At 46.4% G+C, this 23,487-nt stretch overlaps 2 protein-coding genes across 2 annotated transcripts; both read left to right on the top strand.

Annotated features, from left to right (window-relative positions):
• Positions 1-178: 178 nt before the first annotated feature.
• Positions 179-7,443, top strand: LOC135384052 (neprilysin-1-like). The gene is made up of 2 exons (XM_064613300.1): positions 179-304; positions 5,158-7,443. The coding sequence occupies exons 1-2, from the start codon at positions 263-265 to the stop codon at positions 7,363-7,365; spliced, it is 2,250 nt and encodes a 749-aa protein (XP_064469370.1). The 5' UTR covers positions 179-262; the 3' UTR covers positions 7,366-7,443.
• A 7,916-nt stretch (positions 7,444-15,359) lies between these two features.
• On the top strand, positions 15,360-22,375 carry LOC135385040 (neprilysin-1-like). Its single transcript, XM_064614217.1, has 3 exons — positions 15,360-15,490; positions 20,175-21,986; positions 22,049-22,375. Exons 1-3 carry the CDS (start codon positions 15,440-15,442, stop codon positions 22,373-22,375), a joined length of 2,190 nt encoding a protein of 729 aa, XP_064470287.1. The 5' UTR covers positions 15,360-15,439.
• Positions 22,376-23,487: the final 1,112 nt, after the last annotated feature.

The following is a 23,487-nucleotide window of genomic DNA, read 5'->3' on the forward strand; positions in this document are numbered from 1 at the left end:
CAGGACTATTGTGTCTGAGTCGGACCAGTATTATCTGTAATTTTTGTCGCAGAAAAACGCGAAATTTCTCATAGTTTAGCACAGAAGCAAGATATTTTATAGCTGTAGAAAGCTAGGACCGCTTTTAGTGGGCAATATTTGCCTAGGCCCGTGAAGAAGAGGACACCAAGGACGACCCTCGTGTCACGTGAAATTAGCTCCTGTTCCGTGTCCATCTTGAGGGAAAGAAGCCGCTTGTCCCGCCGTCACCTGCGCCGTCGTTATGAGCCACCGGTCAAACATGGCAAGCCCCGATGTGATGTCGGTGAGTTCCTGGGCCTCAGATTGTGTGTAGAGCTTCGTGAACGTCATGCAGTGAGAGTTATATTGCGAACGCCGTGGCATAAAGGGAGATTCCCGTGAAGAGATTTTTTAAAAAAAGGGCTCACATGGAGGCCTAGGGTGTAGTTCCGTAGACAGGCTTATAGATTTTAAGAATTAGCCAGCGCGTTTGAAAGTTAAATAACACTTTGAAGTGAACGAGGGTGATATAGCGGATAGGAAAATTCAAGGATTATGAACAAGTGCAGGAAGAAAATTGTTTATGCGCGTTTGTAAAATACAATTTGAAGGCGCTCATCTACAGGCCGTGTGCAGAAAAACATGACCCGCCTTTAGTCACATACCTTGTTGTCCACCTAACTAACGAACTGCCGGTGGCGCACGATGGTGCATTTATGCGTCGAAATCTGCAGAAAAAGCGTGAAAGCCATACTCAGCTTAGAAAATAGACAGAGCAACGAAAACTTTGGCCTCCGTGCATCAGAATAGGGCAACATGGCGGACGCAGGGCAGTTGTGTTCAAGTACCGCTAGAGGAGCTATCGGTGCAGAAATCGAAACGATGTCCCACATGGATGCTCATCGGTAGTACCCCTAGCGGTGCCTGCACATAACTCTCCTGAGACCGCCATGCACTACCATGCACTGTCATGACCGCCCTATTCTAATGCATGGAAGTCGATGTTTTCGCGCTCCGTTTATTTTTTTACGCCGAGTATGGCTTCCAGAATTTTTTGTAGCTTTCGCACGCATAAATACGCCATCGTACGCCACCGGAAGTTCCTCGGGTAAGTAGACAACGAGTTACATTAAAACATTCGGGTCACGTTTTTCTGCACACACCCTGTACAGCGACGGCCTTGCGAAACCTAACAGAGGTGGAGGCCGCCATTTGAGTAAGGCGGAGAAGTGGTGACTGAGGCCACATGGGGAGCAAAACAGGTGAAGCAGTGGTGACAGAAAAGGTGTTTGAGATTTGCAAACCTGGATCCAAAAGGATTTTCGAAACTTTTCATTTCACAAGATACAGGTTATGATGTCTTGACAGTGGAGGAAGTGTTAAGATGAAAACAAAGATGGGGAATGTGCGCTATTGCAGAATGTTCATGTAGAGCATCCGTGACTGCAGTGTAAGGTTTGGTCCATGATTTTACATATTTCGTTTGTTGGACACTGTTCACGGAGACTGTGAAACCGTCACCGAGGTTAGGTCAGACCAGGTTTTTACGTATGTCACCCGTTGGAGGCTTTGTTCGCGTAGACTGTGCAACCGTCACCAAGGTTAGGTTAGGCCAGGGGCCAGGTGTTTGCGTATTTCATCCATTGGAGGCTGTGTTCGCGTAGACAGTACAACCGTCATCATTGTTAGGTCAGGCCAGGCTTTTACTTATTTCGCCTGTTGGAGGCTGTGTTCACCTAGACTGTGCAACTGTCACCAAGGTTAGGTCAGGTCAGGTTTTGTGTTTAACGCGTTGCAGATTTATGTTGGATCAGCGATGTGCACCTGGAGAGCTTGTCAGTGAGTAAAGCACCGAAAAAGGAAAATAAGACTTATTGTGGTTGATATATTGCATAATGTGAGAAATATCGTAACACTGAGCACTCATCACAGCCTGCTGGAAGATGGCATTTGTCACGAATGGCCTATCAGAAAACGAATTTGGTGTGCTCTTGAGGTGATGATTTTTGTCCAAACCTGTATATATTACGCTAATGTCGTATACATTTTGTCAAATATTTCCTTATTGCTGCGCTCGCAATTACGGCGCCATAGAAACTTTAGCAAATGCTACCCCACGCTGTCATTTATGATGAGGCCTCCACTGCGACTCAATTTGGTTTGTGTTGGCCCCTGTGTCCGAATCAGTGTATAGTTTAAGCTATGGTTTACTGTCAAGTGTTAGAATTCATTCTGATCAAGCCCCATGTAGCCTATCCAGCAATCAGTGATTATTAGAGCCTTCTCTTCTACATTGTTTTTGATGTGTGATAGTAATAATAATAATAATAAGAATAATAATAATAATTTTTATTAGTGCCCAAGAACGGCCGCTAAGGCCATGGTGTTGGCGCACACAATACACATAACTCACAGTGGATACAATACAGACATAAACGCACAAATAATTATGTACAGACATATATATAATACATATACAGTGGGATACTAGCAGAGGTACATTACAAACATAACAGGCATACGTATTTACAGACAAATATACCACGCACTACACGCGATGAAACATCAGCAACAAAACTACATGACACGCATACGTACTTACATATTTACTTACTTACATATATTGTTATCGCATGACTTTTGTTGTCCCGACACACTTCCAGTTGTAGGTCATTATTACGGATGTCAATCATGCCAATTACCCATGTCCCCTCTAGCCTCCCTTTACTGAATTTCCGCCTCCCAATTTTGCATTGATCTACTTCTGCGACATGGTCGCCGCCTCCAATCATCCCCATGTCAAAATAGCTCCCACAACACCCTGCTATAGTCGTACCAATCTGCGACAGTTTCTCTTGATGGTTTTTCTGCCGTCGAATGGTAACTCTATGACAGCCGTGTCGTAGATGTAGATCACATGTCTCGCTGATATACGAGTGCCTTCAAGCCAGGTGTTCGCCGCCACTGGTTGTCGAAAAGGCCCATTGTCCCCGTGATCTTTTTTTTTTCTTTTTTTGCACTTGCCGCAAGGAAGCGTCGTGTGCGTCCGTTGTGTATAGGATTTGTTGATGTGGTTGAGGCAGCGCCGGAGACGGCGTCCCCATGTGACGTTCGTGTCGTGTTTTTGTTTCTTCGTGGGCGTGGGTGTGTTTTCATATATCTCACGGTTACATGGATTCGGGCTGTGTGTTACTCTTCCAAAAACATTTTTGGCGTTATGTTTGCTGTATGCTTACGGGATTCCTTTTTTTGCATGCGCCACGGCAACAGTCGCTGATTCAATATGGCGCTCCCCTCGCCCGTATGTCCCAGTTTCGGAGGTTTCCTTCTAGCATACTCCTTGAGATTTCTATGCAGAGTACGAAGCGACGAAGCGTTTTCTGCGTCCGTTGTGATCGGATTTCGCGCCTTTTGCCTCCGGTCATTTAGCAAGAAGGGGGCGCTGTCTTGCTTCCGGTATGAATTAACTTCCGTTCTTTCGCCCGCCGATCGTCTGTGCAGTCTGTGTGCTTTTCCAATATGGCGGACGTTTTGTTGTTTTCACATTTTTTTATTGCTTTTTCTTTAAGAGAAAGCCATAAGCCCGTTTACGGAACTACGTCCGATGGCTATTATCTGAAATATACCCTACTTTTGACATTTCATTCAACACGGACGTAGTTCACGGGCGAAACAAACAAACAAACAAAAAGCGTCGACCGGTCGCCCGAGTCCCCCCTGCTGTAAGCGGACTGGCGTCATTTGCATCCTTTCCTCACACCGAGGTTGCATCAGGCTAGCACGCGAGTGGCCAAGGTCACCTGCTTTTGACGTCATAGCCAGTTTCTCGGTCGTGCCGGCAGCGTTGGCGTCGAAGCAGTCGCGTTTTCTTGGTCCTGGTTTTTAGTTAATATATCCGTAATTCCACGGAATGTTGAGCTCATAGACCACATGAGGAATGGACTAGCGGCTAGCGATGCATTACATATGTTTCCAGAGGCTTTTGGGACCTCTTCATGGTCCCTTTAAGAGAGTGGACCTTCTGTGCAGTTAAGTAGCGAATCCATCTGATTAATATGTGTCAGCTGCGCGTTAAAAGCATGGGACGGCAGCAATTGTGACATGTCGTTTGTATTAAGCATTTCATTCCCGGATGACCGAAATTTCCAACGGGCTACTTTTTCTAAACTTTTGTACAAAAAAGTGTGTCGGGCATGCTCCTCCACTTGCGCGTACGCTTGGAAACGGTTTGGGGAGTTCTCGTAGAATGGGAAATTACTTCCTATACGTAACTCTGTCTTGTCCGTCGCATGACCGCGCCGTTTGAACCACTCTAGTCCCGCGTTGCTCGCAACTTTCAACCAACCTCCCGTTGCCGTGACGTCGTTCCAATAAACGCTCGACTGGCGGCGAACGTCGCAGTGAGAACTGTGTCCGAATTTACTCAAATTCATGATAATTGACTGTGATATTCAGGATCTATCCCATCGGGGAAAATCATCGAACATCGTGGTTCTCGGGGCGCTTGAGTGTAACGCGCGAGGACTTTTTGAGCGCAATCCGTCTGAGCAAACCGCAATCGCTGTCAGTCCGACGATGGGAGGTTGGAAACCCAGCCCACAGAATGATAGTAGAAAAAGTGAGAGTTCCTGAAATTGGGAGAGGGAAGGTTTGGTCGCAGCCGAAGCCGGACGCGATAAGCTATGTCTGTCTCTTCCTACCATGCCGGTGTGGGCTTTGCGCGCGCTATCCTCTGCGAGCTCCGTACAGCATGATTTTCGGCTATTTTTTTAAAATACGATAGCTCCCCAATATTCCTGTCAACTGTCATTAATTTGAGTAAATTCGGCACGCTGTTCACAGTGGTGGGGTAAAAAAGTGACCTTTACTTGGGAACTTTCAGAGTTCAGTTCGTAAAAATTTACATAATTAAACTTAGGTTGTATGACATGCAAATCTGGAGGTGGCAAAAACCTAGCAAGAACAAATGCCATTGACCGCATGACGCTATCTGTCGTAGTTTTTTATTATTATTAAAATTCAATGACACGTTTTCTGGGGCGCCCTGTATATTGGGCAATCGTCATACATCGTGCGCATTGTGAACAAGAAAGATGTGCATAGTTTGTTTAGACATAACTTGAAAAACGAGGAAATGTGTTTTTTCTGTTCTTCCAGGAGCTTGAACGCGAACAGGAGTCAGTGGCAGACGAAAGAAAACAGACAAGCTCTATCGAACAAGGGCTACTCGCGCTAGTACTCTACGCTCTAGGAGCTCTGGCATTTGGAGCTGGTGTCGCCATCATAGCGTTCCATCAAAGAGGTCAACCGCCTGTGGATGGTAGTTATACAGAGGACGACGAATTCAGGATTTCTACAGCACCAAAGACAAGTCAGGCTGATGCAACTCCATCCTCAGAAGACGACGAGGAGGACCATGAAAGGCAAACACTATGTGGCACCGACGACTGCAACTACATGCGCTGGCTGGTCAGTATGTCTGTCGACACGACAAAGAATCCATGCGATAATTTTTTTACCTATGTCTGCGCCGGTGCTATGAAGCATTTTAAAGGGACATCAAACATGCTATCTTACGTGACCCTCCAGAATAAGCGAGCGATTGAGATGTGGTTGAAAAACGCCTCTCCTCCGGCTCAAAGACAAAGCGCCTCTCAGAAAGCAGTCAAGTTGTATCAATCGTGTCTCGAAGATCCACAGTCAAGCAAGCCAGGAATACATGAAATTCTAAGGAAGTTAGGCTTGTCATTGACACAAGAATTGAACTTTGAACCGCTTGATATGCAAGTGAGGTTTCTGGTTGAAGGATATTCGGTGATATACATCATGACTTTAGCACCATCACGGAGCCGGAACGACATCTATCTCGACGTTCGTGTATCTCCTCATTTCGACTCTTTTCGCTCGGTTAAGCCTCGCAGTGCAACGGAACGCAGAAAAATTTATCAAAACGTGTTACACTGGGTATTCGAAGGTTTGAATCTCGACGACGAGGTTGTAGATCGTGTTCTACAAGCGGAAGACGAAGTGTACGTCGTCTCCAGCAACCGGACGTACAGAGACAAGAGTTACAGATTTGGGATGTCTAACATCGATTACTTTGCCGGCAAAGACCAGGGACTATGCGAGAGGTGGAGAAAGAGCCTACAAAAATGGTCAAAGTCGCTTTTCCCCGGAAGATATCGAATTGTAATGACATTATACGATATACATCTCCTCTATAATTTATTTGGCAGCAAAGCATTGATCAGCACCGAAGACATTCGAACATTTCTTGCATGGAGAACAACGTGGTACCTTTACAATGTATCTGGAGTGACCACGGCAAATCAGAAGGCCAGTTGGAGAGCCGAGATATGCCTAAGATACGTCTTATATTTATTCAGGATTGTAGCGCCGATGAAGACGTTGTTAGAGAAGGTAAACCAGTCAACAGTAGATATTGTAGAGCGGATGACGAATGATATCCTGCTTGGGATCGAAACGTCTTTCAGGACATCGAGTTGGCTCGACAATTCTACGCGGAAGGGGGCCTTAAAAAAGCTATCGCAGTTACACAAACGTATAGGTTACCCTTTTGGTGTTTCATCAGAAAAAGCGGCTGACGCATATTTGAGCAATGTCCCAGACATGACCGACAGTTACGTTTCGAACGTCATGAAGATGGTACCGCATCTAACGTCAAGTGCTATTGACCTGTTGAGGAACAAAGATGCCCTCAATGCGTCCGTCGTAGCTCGCTTCACAGCCTCGATACCGATCTATTCTGCAAACGCGGCGTACCACGCGTTATACAACGTGATTTATATTCCTCCAGGCTTAATGGTCCGTCCAATTTTCGCTTATGGAGGAGCACCTGAATTGAACTACGGCGCGCTGGGCGGGATACTGACACACGAAATTATGCACGGCTTCGAGACTACCGGAAAAAAATACGACGGTACGGGAAACAGAACAGGCTGGTTTTCTGAAGCGAGTAACCGAGCGTACGCTAACCTCATTCAGTGTCACAACGTCAGCATCGAGAACGCTCCAAAGGCAAGACACTACGCGGATTACCCGGGCGAGTACCTAGCGGATACGATGGGCAGGGGGTCATTGCTGAAGGTGTACAGGAAAGCTTTGGAAACGTCGCCTGTTCGTCTGGGACAACCGAAGGGATTGACGAGTGATCAGCTCTTCTACGTGGCTTGGTGCCTGATGTGGTGTGGAAAGCCTGTCCCGGGGAAGACTCATCCTCGCTCTGACGAGAGGTGCAATGTTCCTCTCATGAGTTCTGAAAACTTTGGCGAAGTGTTTAACTGTCCTCCGCAATCGCCAATGAATCCCAAGAAAAAATGTCCCTTTTGGAGAACGCTTCTCTGAATAAAGGTCCAAAAAACCGTGCACGTTGCTGAGCGTAAAATGACGAGTTCAATAAATGAAACACGTTCTGTCTATGGATACTTTTTTGGGCTGATATTGCTTCTCTAATAAAGTACCTAAGTACCGGCACTTGACTGAAAACGTTTCTGTAGATGGATTATGGAAGTTGTTGTTGGTGGATTTCGTGTGGCGTCTTGTGCTTTTTTTCTTTTTTCAGTGTACGGCAATGTATGGCATCGGCGATGTCGAGGGTGTCAGTTCGCGTCGAGAATGGGGGAGTGACAAGAGAGAGCAAAACAGGCAACTATAATGCTAACGCCTTAATAAGGCGTACAACCTAACATCAACAACCTACAACGTACATCTCTTTGTTATGTGAGTGATTGTGATGGTGCGTCACCGCCCCCAACGCCACGACTTCCAACTTCACATCACTTCACACTTCACTTCACTTCACTTCGCTTCACTTCTTCTTCATTTTCACACCGCGAATGGCAATCGACCATTCTTTTTGTCGCGGGGTGGTGTGGGGCTGTGAGCTTCAGTTCAACGTTCCTGTCTTGGGTCGTCCATGTTGCTAGGCGCTTTTGAAAATATCCTTCTCAAGCATAGCGATTATACTTGTCGCATCTTCTCCACTTCGACGGGTGTTGATTAGCCGGGTATGCTCGTCGACGGTATGTTTCTTTAATGCCAGAGTTTTTCTGACTCCTCCGGAGTTCTATTCGGTTTCGGCAAAGTCGAGATGAATGACTTCGAAGGGAACTGAGGAGTGTAATTGCGACGTCATTTGCCGGCTCTCTGGTGGTACCTTTGGTGGTACCTGGTGGTTTTACTCTCTGACACACATCACACGGCTCAACATCGTCTTTCGCGTCTCCATTCGCGGCCATGTGAAATGTTGACAGAGTTTGAGGGTATGTTCGCCACACGCCCTCGCGGCCACCTGATTCCCCTCACTCATTCCCTCTACCCCATTGCTCTCTACGAGTTGACAAGGTAATGTTTTGACATCTTAATGTCGTATTGATCGTGAACTATGATAGTTTATTTGCAACCTTAAAGAGGTACTGAAACCATTTCCAAACTTTTGTTGATGAAAGCACCTCGGAAATATTGATCTATGTGTACTGAACATGTGCATCAAAACACAATGTCTCTGCGATCCCGCGTTACCAATCTGCGGCACTACGAAGGCCACGCGCTGGGCGAGCTCTTCCATCGCCTTCAGCTCTTAACCTCCTGGACCATTTTTGGAATGGCGTTTCATGTTGGAGAACGGAAGCGCATTCTTTTCCGTTTCTATGACGACGTAAGCGGTTGTAAAGAGGGAGGCGGCCAGCGGACAAAGGCTTCAGTACGGTGACCTTCGGGAACTTCGGGCAAGTGAGCACACCTAAAACGTCACTTCCTGCTCGTCTGTCAATGTGTCTCGGCACTGTTCGGCGCCATAGTCGACGGTGGCTTGAAAGAATTGCCGTTTTGAAAGCCCAATAGTCAAAAAAGAAAAAGGAAAAAAAAACGTTCGATTGAGGAATGTGGGACTTTGCGTGTTGGCTCCAGGGACTACAACGTGAGAAACGATGTCATAGATTTAGTGGGTTGCATGTAGGGTTGCCACCTTTCGTAGTGAAAAATACTGGCTGAGGGAGAGGAGGTGGAATAGAGGGAAAGGGAAATGTTCGCGGGAAAGGGAAAGTGGGTGAGGGTACACTGGATTGTATTGGAGCAACCGGATTGGACTGCCATTTACTTTGAAAAACGCATCGATGCACGCAAACCCTTCTTTGCAGGAGGAGATCTCATCATGGCTGTATACGGCCTAAGTTCTACCTGGCTCGACACAACCACCAATAGCATTTCACAACCACTGATCTTGTCCCCTCCGAACACAAGACTTAATAATATTAATAATAATAATGAATAACTAAGTAAACGGCTGGTGATTGCGGAGTTGGGCCTGTGCTCCAGATTTATTCAAGCTGTAGTGAAATGTTGAAGCGAAAACCTCGCAAAAGCCCCTGTGAAATGTCTTGAGCCACAAATACCGGCAAAAGGCTGCCGGTATCACCTTCCTATCGGCAACCGGCAGAGCGAGCAAATAACCGGCCGTGGCGGTATAATACCGGCCTGGTGGCAACCATAGTTGCATGTGGTTTCACAACCCCTTTAAAGGTCCGCTCCGGGGAATATTCATTGTTAGAGATCACAGCAAAAGCGAGCAGGCACAAAGATTGGTGCCTATACTAAATGTACCTCCAAAATAGTTTGGACAAATACCCTGGGTTTTACATTATGCATCATCTTCACCAGCTCGCTTGCTTCTTAGCCATTTTTTTCATTGTCACGTCGTTCTTGTTGCATAATCTCGGATGAATGCTCGAAACTGGCCTGGGAGGCCGAGGAAAACTCACGAGTGGATTCACGTCGTGTGACTTGTTCATGTTCTTGATTTTCTGAACCGACTCGTCCTAGGTTCTTTTTGTCGTTCAATCGATCTTCCTGCCCAGAAAGACTACGCGACACTCGGCTGGAAGCAAACGCTTTTTTGTTTGACGTTGATGTATAGACGTGCTTTACTTAATGATTGTAAGACAAGGTGCAGGTGCGCAGGGGTGTTACTCCGAGGATCCGGGGTAAGTGAAGACGTCATCAATGTAGACATGGACGATCTCGCCAAAACCCTTTGAACAGGTCTATGCACGAAGGTACAGTGCTCTCCTCTGGTGTCGTTGATGATATCGTCTATGTTGGGCGTAGAGAACGGAAAGATGTCTGTCTATCGATTGAGGAGCCGTCAGCCTCAGCGGCTTTGTTGATGGGGCAGGTAAACGGTGGCGTTGACGGGCGAATAATCCCGGCATCAAACGCTGTTTGCAGTTCTATCCTGAGCCAGTTCTTTTTGTCACGGGACAGGTTATACAGCTTACGACGAATAATTTTCGTGTCACGTAAGGAGAAAGGTGAAAGAAAAAGTATTTCCCGGAACAGCACCGCAAGCGGTGCTGCCCCAACGACCTTGTTATACATCGGCCGTACCATTCAAAGACACGGCCCACCCGGGGGCGGACCGCGTTATCAAGGGTCCCTTCTCTAAATATGAAGGACCGGCTCCTTTTCGCCTCCCTCCACCGCGTAAGATCAGTCGTATTGCCAACTGTAGGATGGGACAAAGATCAGTACGCGGAGTTGAAGGGAGACCTGAAAGGAACCTGAGGTACTGAGGTCACAGAAGGGAAACTAGACAAGGAAATTAACTCCGGATATATTTGCTGTATGTCGTTCAACCGTATTCAGGGTGTCTACCAAATTGCAGCCTTCAAATTCCCTGACTCGTCTTGGTTTCTCACTGACTATTTCAAGCAAATCCCCTGACAAAAACAAACGGGAACTTGGTGCCTGTTCCTACATTTTGATACAGATCCCCCATAAAACCGACCATTTATTAAGGATATTAGTGAGGCTACCCTACTTTTCTACCTGAGAGCTTGTCGTATTGGCGAACTGCTACTCGCGGCAATGTTGCTGCGGCATCGCCGCTCAACCACAGGTCAGCACAGCACTTGTCTGCGATTTTCCCCGCTTCAGCTGCTTTTTGGCCAAACTCCCTGACTAATCCCCTGACTTTTACAGTCACATCAAGATTCCCTGACAATTCCCTGTTTTCCAGGCTTTCCCGGTTGGCAGACACCCTGCGTGTTCATATCTGCTCTGAGAGGCTGATGATGAGATGGAAAGGAGCATCGAAGAAGGTCGTCTGTGACATATACTGTTGTGTCGTCGCAATAAACGTTCAGCTTCAAGCGCTTCATATCTGACCGCGACGACAGGACGTCGTAGTCCACTTCACCGATGACTGTAGACCATTGAAGATCTTCACCGGAGACTGTTATGGTGACTTGCGTCCAGCAATTTTGAACTCCCGTCAAGTCCATTGACGCGTATTGTCCGTCCACTACCACCTGCGTCCATCCGCAGATAAGCTGTGAGTCGAGAAGTCGACCATTCCCGAAAGTGAGCGAAGAACCGCTGTTCACTACGGCACGGGTTGGACGGTTGTACAGGGGTGCGTCGATGTAAATTAATTTATTCGAGAGGAGTTACACATACAGTTTCACATTCTTTGTGCGGGTCGAAACTGACATCGTCTGTTTTTCTTTTTTGTTGTTGTCGTTGTACATCATCAGAAAAATCGCGCACTGTTGCTGATGTTCCTTGGTAGGTAGTAGCAGTTTTGTTCTGTCTTAAACTCTGCATCCGTTGTCCTCTGAACTGAGAGCGCAAGATACACGGACAAAGAACGGAGAAACAGACAGGACGGGCGCTAACTTCCAACTAAGTTTATTGAAGAAAATGAGTAAGAAAGCATAAACCCCCTCACAGCACACGTGTCACATTCTGGGCGCACCGGTTCTGAGCCAGTGTTGTACGTAGCGCCATTACTAGTAGCGGCGCTACCGTATCCGTTACTTTTTTCGGTAGCGCAGTAGAGATCGCGCTACTTTTTTAAACTGGTAACGAAAGAAGTGCTTCCGTTACAAATTTGCGGTAGCGCAATCTATTAGCGCTACCGCTACCGCTACTTTCCGAGCGGGGTTCGCGACAACTCGACTTCGACCTATCATCAATCCTCCACTGCCTGCCTTCGAACAAGCTGCCCGATATCACAACTCATTCTGCGAAGACCGGGAAAATAGCCGAAAGGAGGGCACAGATGCCGTTATCTTACAGATAGAGGCTGTGTCCTCCACGTGTTCCCTACTTGGGATTAACCTTCTTGAAGATTTGGTGTATTGTCGGAGTTGTCTGCAAACTGACGTCACTCCTACTGCATTCTGGTGCCGTCTTCCCTAGCAATGAGTCATGACATTCCACATGACATTGCACCACGTACGCTTAGGTGCTTGACCGTTGCCAACCACTTGTCCGCTGCAATGGAGGGACCATGGCCTGCTACAGCAAGCATCTTTGACTATAAGGAGGAGAAAGAAAATAGTAGCGTGGTGTTCAGATGTCTACTATGCGCCTAGGTGGGAAAGCTTTGATCTGTGCGTCAAGGAAGTAAACGTCCAATTTGAAAAAGCACACCATGGTATGTTTACTAACTTCTCGTTCCGGGCAATCTGAGTTCTTTTTGTGACAAAGCTGTTGAGCCTTTTATCGGTAGACTTGCGTTGTGCTTTATTTGCTTTAGAGGAAGAGAAAAAGATATGCAGGATATCGAGTAGGCTTTAGTAAATCTGTAAAAAACGGTTTTCCAAATTTTAGCCTTCAGGCGACCTACGTGTAACCTCCATTGGACGTCGATTTATTATTTTATTTTGTTATTTATTATTTTGAGCTATTGTTTTATTTTATTATTTATTATTTTAAGACGTTTGAAGTACGTCATCAACGATACTGTTTGTTTCTTTCCTAAAAAGTAGCGCATGAAGTATCGCGTTACTTTTTACTGGTAAGTGTAGCGGTATTCCGCTACTTTTAGGTACGTGTAACGATATCGGGATTTCGTTACTTTTTGCTCAGGTAGCGCGTATCGGTATTGCGCTTCCTTTTTCGGATAGCGGGTACAACACTGTTCTGAGCACACTGGTTCTGAGGAAGATCAGTTCCTTTTCGGTTAGAGATCCAGAAGGTGTGCTAACGCATGCATCTTGATGGTTATTTATCGTTTCTGCTTCTATTATTTCTTGTTAGTTTAGTCTTGTTTCTTGCGATAAACTAACAAGGGAAATAATAGAAGCAGAAAAGATAAATAACCATCAAGATGTATGCGTTAGCACACCTTCTGTATCTCTAACCGAAAAGGAACTGATCTTCCTCAGAACCGGTGTGCTCAGAACCGGTGCGCCCAGAATGTGACACGTGTGCTGTGAGGGGGTTTATGCTTTCTTACTCATTTTCTTCAATAAACTTAGTTGGAAGTTAGCGCCCGTCCTGTCTGTTTCTCCGTTCTTTCTCCGTGTATCTTGCGCTCTCAGTTCAGATGTCTCATTACCAACTAGCCCAATCCTCAACCCTTCTCAAATCCGTTGTCCATTGGGAGAAGTGAACAGCATAGAGACGCGTCTGCGTGAGTATAGTTAATCCCCCTGAGTGGTTCCGCCGTCACCAATGTCTCGTAGGCCATGTAGGGTCTCTTCTGGTTGTTTTGGTCCCCTAATTTTTACCATCAGTTGTACACGCGTAGGGAGACCATGTACGAGGAGAGCGACAACAGATGATGGAGGAAGGTATGACTCAGCAAGTTGTAATTTCTCGAACTCGTATCCGCCAAACCGTCCGCGAACATACTTATGGGACATTGTGCCATCCGACTTGCATTTCGCCAAACGACAGCAGAATGCTTTTCCTCCAGGATTCCCAAGGGGCATTTTGGTTTTCGAGGAGGCGAACGTCATACTTCGGGGCACCGACAGGGAAAGTTCTTACGTTGTTAGCTTTGGCCTCGTCTGTTAGCCACGAATTGTGTTGGAACGCTTGCTCATAGGGAGAAATCCGTGACTGCAAGCACGATGTACCATCAAACGAATCGGGCTTCATAAAAGCGCGAGAGGGCTTCTCGCGAACGGACATATGCTTCGAACGAGGTCAACCAGGGCCTCTTGTTGTGCAAGTTGTACTTGTTGTCGTTCCAAGAAATGAAGGACGGTCGGTTGCTATGTCTACATTGCCCGGTGAGGTCACCCCGTTCGCTTGCTCAGCCTTCCGAGGTACGCGAACCAAGTGGTCAAAGTCATCAAGCTTCATGTTAATCTTTACGGTTCCGGAGCTGGCAAAATATAGAACCCACGTCTATAAATTGAGCTTCGACGCCACGTAGCTAAGTAGGCTGTTCTGGTCTGGATGCGTTTCTCTTCCCCAACGGTGCAGCGTCGTAGTTGTATTGCCAACTGCAGGATGGGACAAGCGCAAGCTTGCCCACATCACATTTCAAAAATAGCAGTGCCCACGCCCTAAAAGTGAAGAGCAGGTATGCACTACTTTGTCACCCTCAACGGTGATCATTAGAACGTCTAAGTGATAGGAGACGGCCGGTTCGAGCTTGTTGGCTCTCATCGGCTTAGGGATGTCGTCGTGATGTCATAGGCACAGCCTAGGGATGTCGTCGTAGTTTCGGACCATAGGCCGTGGTGTCCGCACACATTTTCGCTTTCCGACTCCGCCAATGTAAGAACCTTTGCCAACTCAACCTGTGCTGAACGGCCGAGGTATAGCTATGGCCGAGGCTTTCGAAATAGGGACTCGCGGCTCGAACCCACGTCATTTCTCGATACCTTAGAATGCTGACGGAAGGAGGCCGTATTGTCGTGCTGGCCAAACAAGCGAAACAACAGGGGAGAGAAAGTGTTAACGCATGCCGCTCACAGAGGATGGCCTTTCGCACAGGAAGTCGCTAGTATAGCAACGTCTGAGTGCCGTTAGTACGCACCAAAATCTGCACGGCAGCAAAATTTCAGCGCTCCGTTACACGTGGACAGTACACCAACGCCACTTCGCAAAACCAAGAAGCAAAACAACCCCATAGCTTTCGTGACATCATAGGTAAGACACTCTTTTGATTAGCCGTCATATACGAGCGCTAGAAATGAGCGCTGAAAGAGTTGACGGGAGCTAATCTCTGACAAGCGCTGTGTTCCAGCGGTTTATAGTAGTTGGGGAGGGGGGGGGTGCAAAAATGAAAGAAAAAGAGCGTTATTTTCTACCGCTGTGTGAGAGGACAGTCCCTTAGTTGCACTGAAAAGAGGTGATGTGACCAGACTGGGGCCAGATTCTGTAGCACCTCTATGTAATGCTTCGATGTTACTGTTCGCGTGGAGGGTTGCTACGGGGTAGGACTATTGAACCGGCGTGGGACCCGTATCATCTGTAATTTCTGTTGCTGAAAAACGCGTAATTTTTAATACTTTAGCACAGAAGTAAATATTTTATATCTTCGGGAAGCCAGGATCGCCTAGGCCAATGAAGAAGAGGACACCAAGGAGGACCCTCGTGTCACGTAAAATGATCACCTCTTCTGTGGCTATACCTTGAGATCGAAGAAGTTTGTTCCACCTTCACCTGCGCCGTCGTTATGAGCCACACGTCCAAAATGTCAGATATGTCTGACCCCGATGTGATGTCGGTGAGTTCCTGGGCCTTAGATTATGTGAAGAGCTTCATGCACGTCATGCAATGAGAGTTAGATTGCGAACGCCGCGGCTCAAAGTGAGATTCTCATGAAGAGAATTCGGGCGTAGTTCCGTAGACGGGCTTATGGCTTTTTCTAATTAGCCGGAGTGTTCAGATGAGAAATAATGCACTGAAGTGAGAGAAGACCATATAGCGAATATAAAAAAACACGAATTACAAGAATTTGTGGTCTAGAAGTTATTTTATATGCATCTGAACAACCCCATCTGATGCACTTGTATCGCTGGAGAAACACAAGGGTGCTAAACCTAACGGATTCGAAACTTGTCATCTTGCGAAAGGTAGGGGGCTAAATCACCTCACTTTAATGAGGTTAGGTCAAGTTAGGTTCTACAGATTGGGGGGGTCTGCCCCCCCCCCCCCCCCCCCCCCCCAGGCACGCACTAGGCGGTGCGGGCGTCGAGACTGTGCTTCGGGGTAGGTCAGAAAGTCCTCATCCAAGATGTCGGATTGCCTCAAAGAAACGAGCGATAAAATTTAATTTTTGTATGTTTGGTACGTTATACGACGCTGATTTTGTTTCATTTCATCCGTAATTTTCTCATCTTTCTAGTAAAATCATCCGTTATTTGATGTCTACTTCCGTTTGTTTAAAAAAGCCATAAGCCCGGCTACGGAACTACATCCCATATTTGCCACATGCCATTTGCCACATTGAATTCAACGCGGGCGCAGTTCACGCGCAAAACAAACAAAGCAAAGAGCATGTCTGGTCACTCAACTGCAAAAACTGCATACATTGTGCTCTGCTAGTTTTTTCATAAAAAAATCTGTAACGAATAAAAACAAACACGCTGTATGTCCTCACGTACAGGTCACCCTTTCAACATCTGTAGACGACACTGCCGTACACCTGCATGTCTTAATCGTTTCATCCCTAGAACCTTGGACTTGCTTGAAAATGAATTAGTATATATTTAACGGCACGCGATGAAGCACTTCGAAGCTGCTTTTGTAAGCCTCTTTTTTTGTTATACGTTTTCTTTGGTGTATTCTCAAGTCTTTCATGCTCCACCCCTTTGCGCCCAAAGGCGCTTTCAGGAAAACAAATGAAATTAAATGAATGGACTGTCACTGACCTCCACTGAGCCGTCTTGAGAGGCCTCTTCCTGAATTTGCTGGCTTGTGCACATCCAACTGTGCACATCCGAGCTAAAAAAATTATTGCCTCCCACTTCATTATCCAACCAAGCCCCACCCCCCACCCCCACCCCGTCCCCTACCCCCGCTCGCCCGTCCCGGGAAAGCAACCCGTTGCTAACGAATAGCGAGAAAGAGTTCCTTTTCGCGTTTGAGTAACAAGTAACCTCGTTAGTTCCTTTTTTTTTTCCGGGGTTACGAGCATTGGTGTTTAGTCACCTTTTTGTTTTCGTTACATGTGTACAAGTCTGCTCTCTAGCCCCGCGTAGTAATTCAGCAATTTGGAATATCTAAGGTAAATGGTGCGGTGGGCTCGAGCGATGGTTTCTGATAATTTGTGGTCAAGAATGGCTGCACAATCGAGCGAACAGTATCTGAATTATGTTGAGTTAAATTCGTGTGGTGAACTTTCGCATGTGGTAGAGAAAAGGAATCACGGTTGACAGGGACGCTCACGAACATCAAGAACTACCTGCCGCCTGTACTTGTGGTGTATACTTCATTTAAGCTCATTTCTCCTTGTAGCGTGCACGTCATTCTGTATCGGTTTCTGTTTGCTAATAGTCATTGGTGAAAGCCACAGCTACCCTGTTTAATAACGTGTGTGTCAGACCACTTGGACACAAGTTTTCAGTACTGGAACATGTTTTCAGTATTGGTTCACGACAGGCGTGAAGTCAGTGGCGTCACCGGGGGGTTCGTGCATGCGGTTCGCGGCAGAGCCGTATATAATATACGGCTCTGGTTCGCGGGTGGACGCGCCGCACCAGCACCTCTTTCTCTGCGGCGACATGAGACCACGTGACTTTTTTATTCTGCCTGTGGCATGGTATTATTTAACGCGTACCGTCAGGTATGGAGGGGTAACATCATGTGGGGGTGGGTGACGAAAAGAGTTGCTTCACCGGGTGACGCGTACCCCAATGACGCCACTGACTGAAGCGCCCCATGGAGCCTTGGTTTATATTGGGCTATCGTCATACATCGTGCGCGTGCGTATTGTGAACAAGAACAATCTACATAGTTTGCTTATGCCCCTGTGAGACGGCGCGCTAAATGTCCGTTAGGAAACTGACAGTTAGCTAAATGGCATTTAACTGCCATTTCCAACGCGCAGGTGTCAGACGTGTAGATTGCCGTCTTTCATGAATGATGGTTGTAGCGATATCTGCGAAAGCTTGTGCGCACAAGTTAAGTAATAACACAAAAATAACGCTCCAGTTTAGAGAGTATAAGAAAAGTTACTTTCACAACGTGCTGCTGGCCTTCGTGACGTCAAATGCTGAAGCAACAAAGGGTGCAGCGCCCGCATATTCAACATTAGACACGCTCAAAACATAGCAGTCGCCACGTTGGTTCAGGAGAGAAGGCGACCAAGTGTGACGCCGGAACCGCCTAGTGCGTAACTGTGGGGAGCGGCCCTCCAACCACACCTGACATAAGTTAGGTATTGTAGCCTAACCTAATGTATATGATGATGTACATGGTCCAACGCTTTACCTTTCACAAGATGGCCGCGTGTCCAATGTAGAATATGTGCGATTACCTAAACCCTCCGAGACGGTCGGGTCTGTCGTGTATATTCAATGATGCCGAATACCAGGAACGGGATTACACTGAAAACGAAAGTTTATTTTAGAGCTGCTACGTATTACAACATTCTGAGACCGATTGCTTCTGACTTCTGTTGAGAAGTCACGAGCTTACGTGGTCGTGCCCTTGCACGCGGACCACAGTCCACAAAACATGCATTAAAATACATTATGCAGTCAACCTTTTAATGCAGTGTATACGTGCAGAAGCAGAATTGTTCAATCACCCTGTTCAATTGCTGACCCCGTATCCGACCGGCGTCAACAGTTAACGAGCTCTTGCGTGCGAGGGTATACATGCCAGCCGGACATGTACAAAATACTGCGTAAAAGTATTTAAAATAAGATAGTAAATACTCCACGTAAAATTATTTAAAATGGAGTACAGAATACTCAAACCTAAAAGTAATTTGAGTAGAGTACTAAATACTCTAAGAAGTATTTAAGATGCTGTTTAAAGCAATTTAGTATTATAGCAGTAAATGAAACGTGTATCCTGAACGTGGCCGTACAAATGAAAGGAACAGACTTCATCTGTCATAAAGCATGTATTTTATTTGCAAGGACTTGGTGTTAAGTAATGTTTGGTGAACTTTGGTGAACTCAAGAAAATTTTGGTGATATGTTCTCACCCAAAACTTCGTAATCCCTACTGTATGTCAGCTCGGGTCTTTCAGCTTCTGGCGCGTGTTTATTGCTTTGGTGACCAAGGAGATAAATGCCGGGGTTCTCTTGTACCTAATACTCTCGGGATTCACCTGGCAATATGAGTAGGAACCATTTTCTGACGAAGGGGTCGGGCTATTGACAAGCAAGGCCAAGCGTTGTAGCCACCTATTGTACCAGATGTCCGAATTCCAGAAAAAATATAGGAAAAGGGGGCCTGAAAATCTGGACACGGCGGGGAAGTGTGCTGGATACGGCTTGACGAGTAAGAAATGTATTTTGAGTACTGAGTAGCAAATACTGAAAAAAGTATTTTAAAATACTTGTCGCAAAAAGTATTGAGAGAGTACCAAAATACCGGGAAAAGTATTTAAAATACTGTATTTGAAGTACGTACTCAAGATACGTACAAGTCTGAGTTGCCAGCGCGCTGGTGACGAGGCTCCGCCTTTAACGCTCTAAGGGCCGCTAGCAACCTCCTCTAGCCTCAGATATACAGGGTGTTACCCTATAAAAGTCTACCCGCGCCGGCACTCCATGCTTGCCAAATACACAAGGCAGGCGCAGCATTGTACTGCCTGCATGTAAAGCTCTTAGGGACAATCAACCATGCTATATTTCCACGCCCCCGAGCGTGAGCCCCGCGAAGCGAAGTTATTACGCGAAACGTGTGATTCCCGTAGTCAAAACAGCCAAGATGGCGGTTTGTCAGAGGGCAGTTAAGATGCTGCTCCCCAGACCTTGAAAAGGTTAATTTCACATAACGCTTTCCAAACACGGAAGCGAAATTGAAACGACAAGCAGGTTATGAGGAACCGCAGTTCCACATGGCTAGCTGCGTGATGTTGTGCGACTCATCGCAGTCTCGGGAGCAGCGTTGGCAACATCCGAAGTGCTTTTCGCAACACCGCCATCTTGGTTGTTTTGACGACGGGAATCGCACATTTCGCGTGCATCGACGTATTTTCACGCGTATTAGCCGCGGCTTGCGAGACTTTTATTGGGTAACACCCTGTAGTTCACCATGCCTCAGATGGCAGTTTCCGCTAAAGGTCATATCAGCTGTCGTTTTGCACAGACACCAAATGTCCTTTAGTAAGCGCCAGTTTCGTAGCTGACATTTCGCCTGTCGTCTGACATCTACATCTACATAAAATCTACATAATTTGCTTAGACATAACTTGAAAAACGAGGAAATGTGTTTTTGTGTCCTTCTAGGAGTCTGAACGTGAAAAGGAGCCAGTGGCAGAGAAGAGGAGCAGTGGCAGTGGCGAAAAAAAAGAGACAAGCGCTATCGAACAAGAGCTATTCATAATAGCACTCTACGCTATAGGAGCTCTGGCATTTGGAGCTGGTATCGCCATCATAGTGTTCCATCGAAAAGGTAAACCACCTGTGGATGGCAATTACACAGAGGACAACGAACCGGGGACTCGTGCAGCTCCATCCCCAGAAGACGACGAAGAGGTCTATGAAATAAAAACACTATGTGGCACTGACGACTGCAACTACATGCGCTGGCTGATCAGTATGTCTGTCGACACGGCAAAGAATCCGTGCGATAATTTTTTTACCTATGTCTGCGCCGGTGCTATGGAGCATTTCAAAGGGGTATCAAACATGCTAAATTTCGTGACCCTCCAGAATATGCAAGCGATTGAGATGTGGTTCACAAACTCCTCCCCTCCGGCTCAAAGACAAAGCGCCTTCCAGAAAGCCGTCAAGTTGTATCAATCGTGTCTAGAAGATCCGCAGTCAAGCAAGACAGGAATACGTGAAATTCTAAGAAATATAGGCTTGTCATTCACACAAGAGTTGAACTTTGAACCGCTTGATATGCAAGTGAGGTTTCTGTTTGAAGGACATGCGGCGATATACATCATGACTCCAGCACCGTCTCGCAGCCAGAACGACATCTTCCTCGACGTTCGTGTATCTACTATTTTTGATTCGTTTCGCTCGGTTAAGCCTGGCAGTGCAACGGAACGCAGAATAATTTATCAAAAGGTGTTACATTGGGTATTCGAAGGTTTAAATCTCGACGACAAGGTTATGGATGACGTTCTACAAGCGGAAGACAAAGTGTACGTCGTCTCCAGCAACCAGACGTACGGAGACAAACGTTACAGATTTGGAATGTCTAACATCGATTATTTTGCCGGCAAAGACCGGGGACTATCCGAACGGTGGAAAAAGAGCCTACAAAAATGGTCAAAGTCTCTCTTCCCCGGAAGATATCAAATTCAGATGACTTTAAACGATATACACCTACTCTATAATTTATTTGGCAGCAAAGCATTGATAAGCACCGAAGACATTCGGACATTTTTTGCATGGAGAACAACGTGGTACCTCTACAATATATCTGGAGTAACCATGGCAAATGAGAAGGCCAGTGAGATAGCCGACAAATGCCTAACTCACGTCTTATATTTATTCAAGATTGTAGCGCCGATGAAGACGTTGTTAGAGAAGGTAAACCAGTCAACGGTAGATGCTGTAGAACGGATGACGAATGATATTCTGCTTGGGATCGAAAGGTCATTCAGAACATCGAACTGGCTCGACGGTCCTACACGAAAGGGGGCCTTAAAAAAGATATCTCAGTTACACAAGAGTATCGGTTACCCTCTTGGTATTTCATCAGAAAAAGCGGCTGACGCATATTTGAGCAATGTCCCAGACATGACCGACAGTTACGTTTGGAACGTCGTGAAGGTGACGGAGCATCGAACGTCCACTGCTATTGATTTGTTGAGGAGTAAAGACGCCCTCAGCGCGTCCATTGTGACTCGCTTCATAGACTTCATACCGATGTATTCGGCAAACGCGGCGTACAATGCGCTAACCAACGTGATTTATATTCCTCCAGGTTTAATGGTCCGGCCAATTTTCACTTATGGCGGAGCACCTGAATTGAACTACGGTGCGCTGGGCGGGATACTGACACACGAAATTATGCACGGCTTCGACGGTACCGGAAAAAATTACGACGGTACAGGAAAAAGAACAGCTGGTTTTCCGAAGCGAGTAACCGAGCGTACTCTAACCTCATTGAGTGTCACAACGTCAATATTGAGAACGCCCCAAAGGCAAGACATTACGAGGATTACCCGGCCGAGTACTTAGCGGATACGATGGGCAGAGGGTCAATACTGAAGGTGTACAGGAAAGCTTTTAAAAAATCGCCTATGAGCCTGGGGCATCTGAAGGGGTTGACGAGTGATCAGCTCTTCTACGTGGCTTGGTGCCTGATGTGGTGTGGAGAGCCTCTTCCAGAGAAGACTCATCCTTGCTCTGACGAGAGGTGCAATGTTCCTCTCATGAGTTCCGAGCACTTTGGCGAAGTGTTTAACTGTCCTCCGGAATCGCCAATGAATCCGAAGAAAAAATGTCCCTTTTGGAGAACGCTTCTCTGAATGAAGGTTCAAAAACCATGCACGTTGCTGAGCGTAAAATGAATAGTTCAATGAAGGAAACTGGTTGTTTGTGTTTCGGTACGTTTGGAAGTACCGTGATATTGCTCTTCTCATAAAGTACTTAAATGGCGTTTTCCGCATGCTTTACTGGCTTTTGTAGTGCTGAAATGAAAAGGTACCATTTTCTGCGGACGGATTCTGCTTTCTGTGTGGATAATTTAGCTTTCAAATTATTCTTAGTTTCATGATGTTCTTGGGAGTATACTGAAGTCTGAAGTAGCGCTTCTGTAGTATTGAAGTGGCTTCCATAAGCACCTCGGTCGGGCTTAGCTTTAACGCGGACTGATGCTTCGAAACTCGAGAAAAAGGTAGGAAAAATTTTGCAAAGTACATGTTACGTTGAGTTACGTGACAATATGCCACGCGCTATTTTGTACACGAGAGGAGTAAGGGATATTGTAGGTAAACAGGTCTCGTTTGCCCGTGTAGCATACTGGGTGTCCTAGAAAACGTGTCATTGAACAACAATAATAAAATGCAAACTAGGATCGTGATATGACGTGACTGAACTGAATGAGTGAGTTCAACTTTCTTGTCCATTACTAGTGATAGTAGCCTGTGTATGGTGAGTGATTTGCCCATTAGTGATGGTAGACCTGTCAGGGCGCGGACTCGAAAAGCAGTGTTGCCTTTCTCACAGGAAGTCGCTAGTATAGCAACGTTTGAGTGTAATTTGTTCGCATCAAAAACCGCACGGCAGCTCCGTTTCAGCGCTCCGTTACATGTGGATGGTGTTCTCAGTTGCCGTACTCTGACACGATCAGTCGCTAACGCCACTCCACAAAACCAGGAAGCAAAACAATCCCATAGTGATAGTGATACCGATACATTTATTGTGTCTCAATTGAGAGTACAAAAAAATACAAGATCACGAGGTCAGGCTTGTTAATAGCTTTCGTGATGTCACGAGCGCAAGAAATGAGACTTGAGACGACTCGTCGGCACTTGGTGAAGTGCAGCTATGTCAAGAACTTAGGCTGACCTCACTCACCCCCTAAGAAGAAGAAAAAGAGGTCGACAGGTTCAGTCGTGTCTGCGTGGGCGCGCCATGG

This window comes from Ornithodoros turicata, chromosome 2 (assembly GCF_037126465.1).
Source record: "Ornithodoros turicata isolate Travis chromosome 2, ASM3712646v1, whole genome shotgun sequence".
Lineage (NCBI taxonomy): Eukaryota > Metazoa > Arthropoda > Arachnida > Ixodida > Argasidae > Ornithodoros > Ornithodoros turicata.

Excerpts from the sequence above, each read along its gene's own strand:
- LOC135384052 (XM_064613300.1), top strand. The coding sequence starts at position 263 with ATGAGCCACCGGTCAAACATGGCAAGCCCCGATGTGATGTCG. Across the intron at positions 305-5,157 it reads CAAGCCCCGATGTGATGTCG|GAGCTTGAACGCGAACAGGA; the intron begins GTGAGTTCCTGG and ends CTGTTCTTCCAG.
- LOC135385040 (XM_064614217.1), top strand. The coding sequence starts at position 15,440 with ATGAGCCACACGTCCAAAATGTCAGATATGTCTGACCCCGATGTGATG. Across the intron at positions 15,491-20,174 it reads CTGACCCCGATGTGATGTCG|GAGTCTGAACGTGAAAAGGA; the intron begins GTGAGTTCCTGG and ends GTGTCCTTCTAG. Across the intron at positions 21,987-22,048 it reads CAGCTGGTTTTCCGAAGCGA|GCAAGACATTACGAGGATTA; the intron begins GTAACCGAGCGT and ends AACGCCCCAAAG.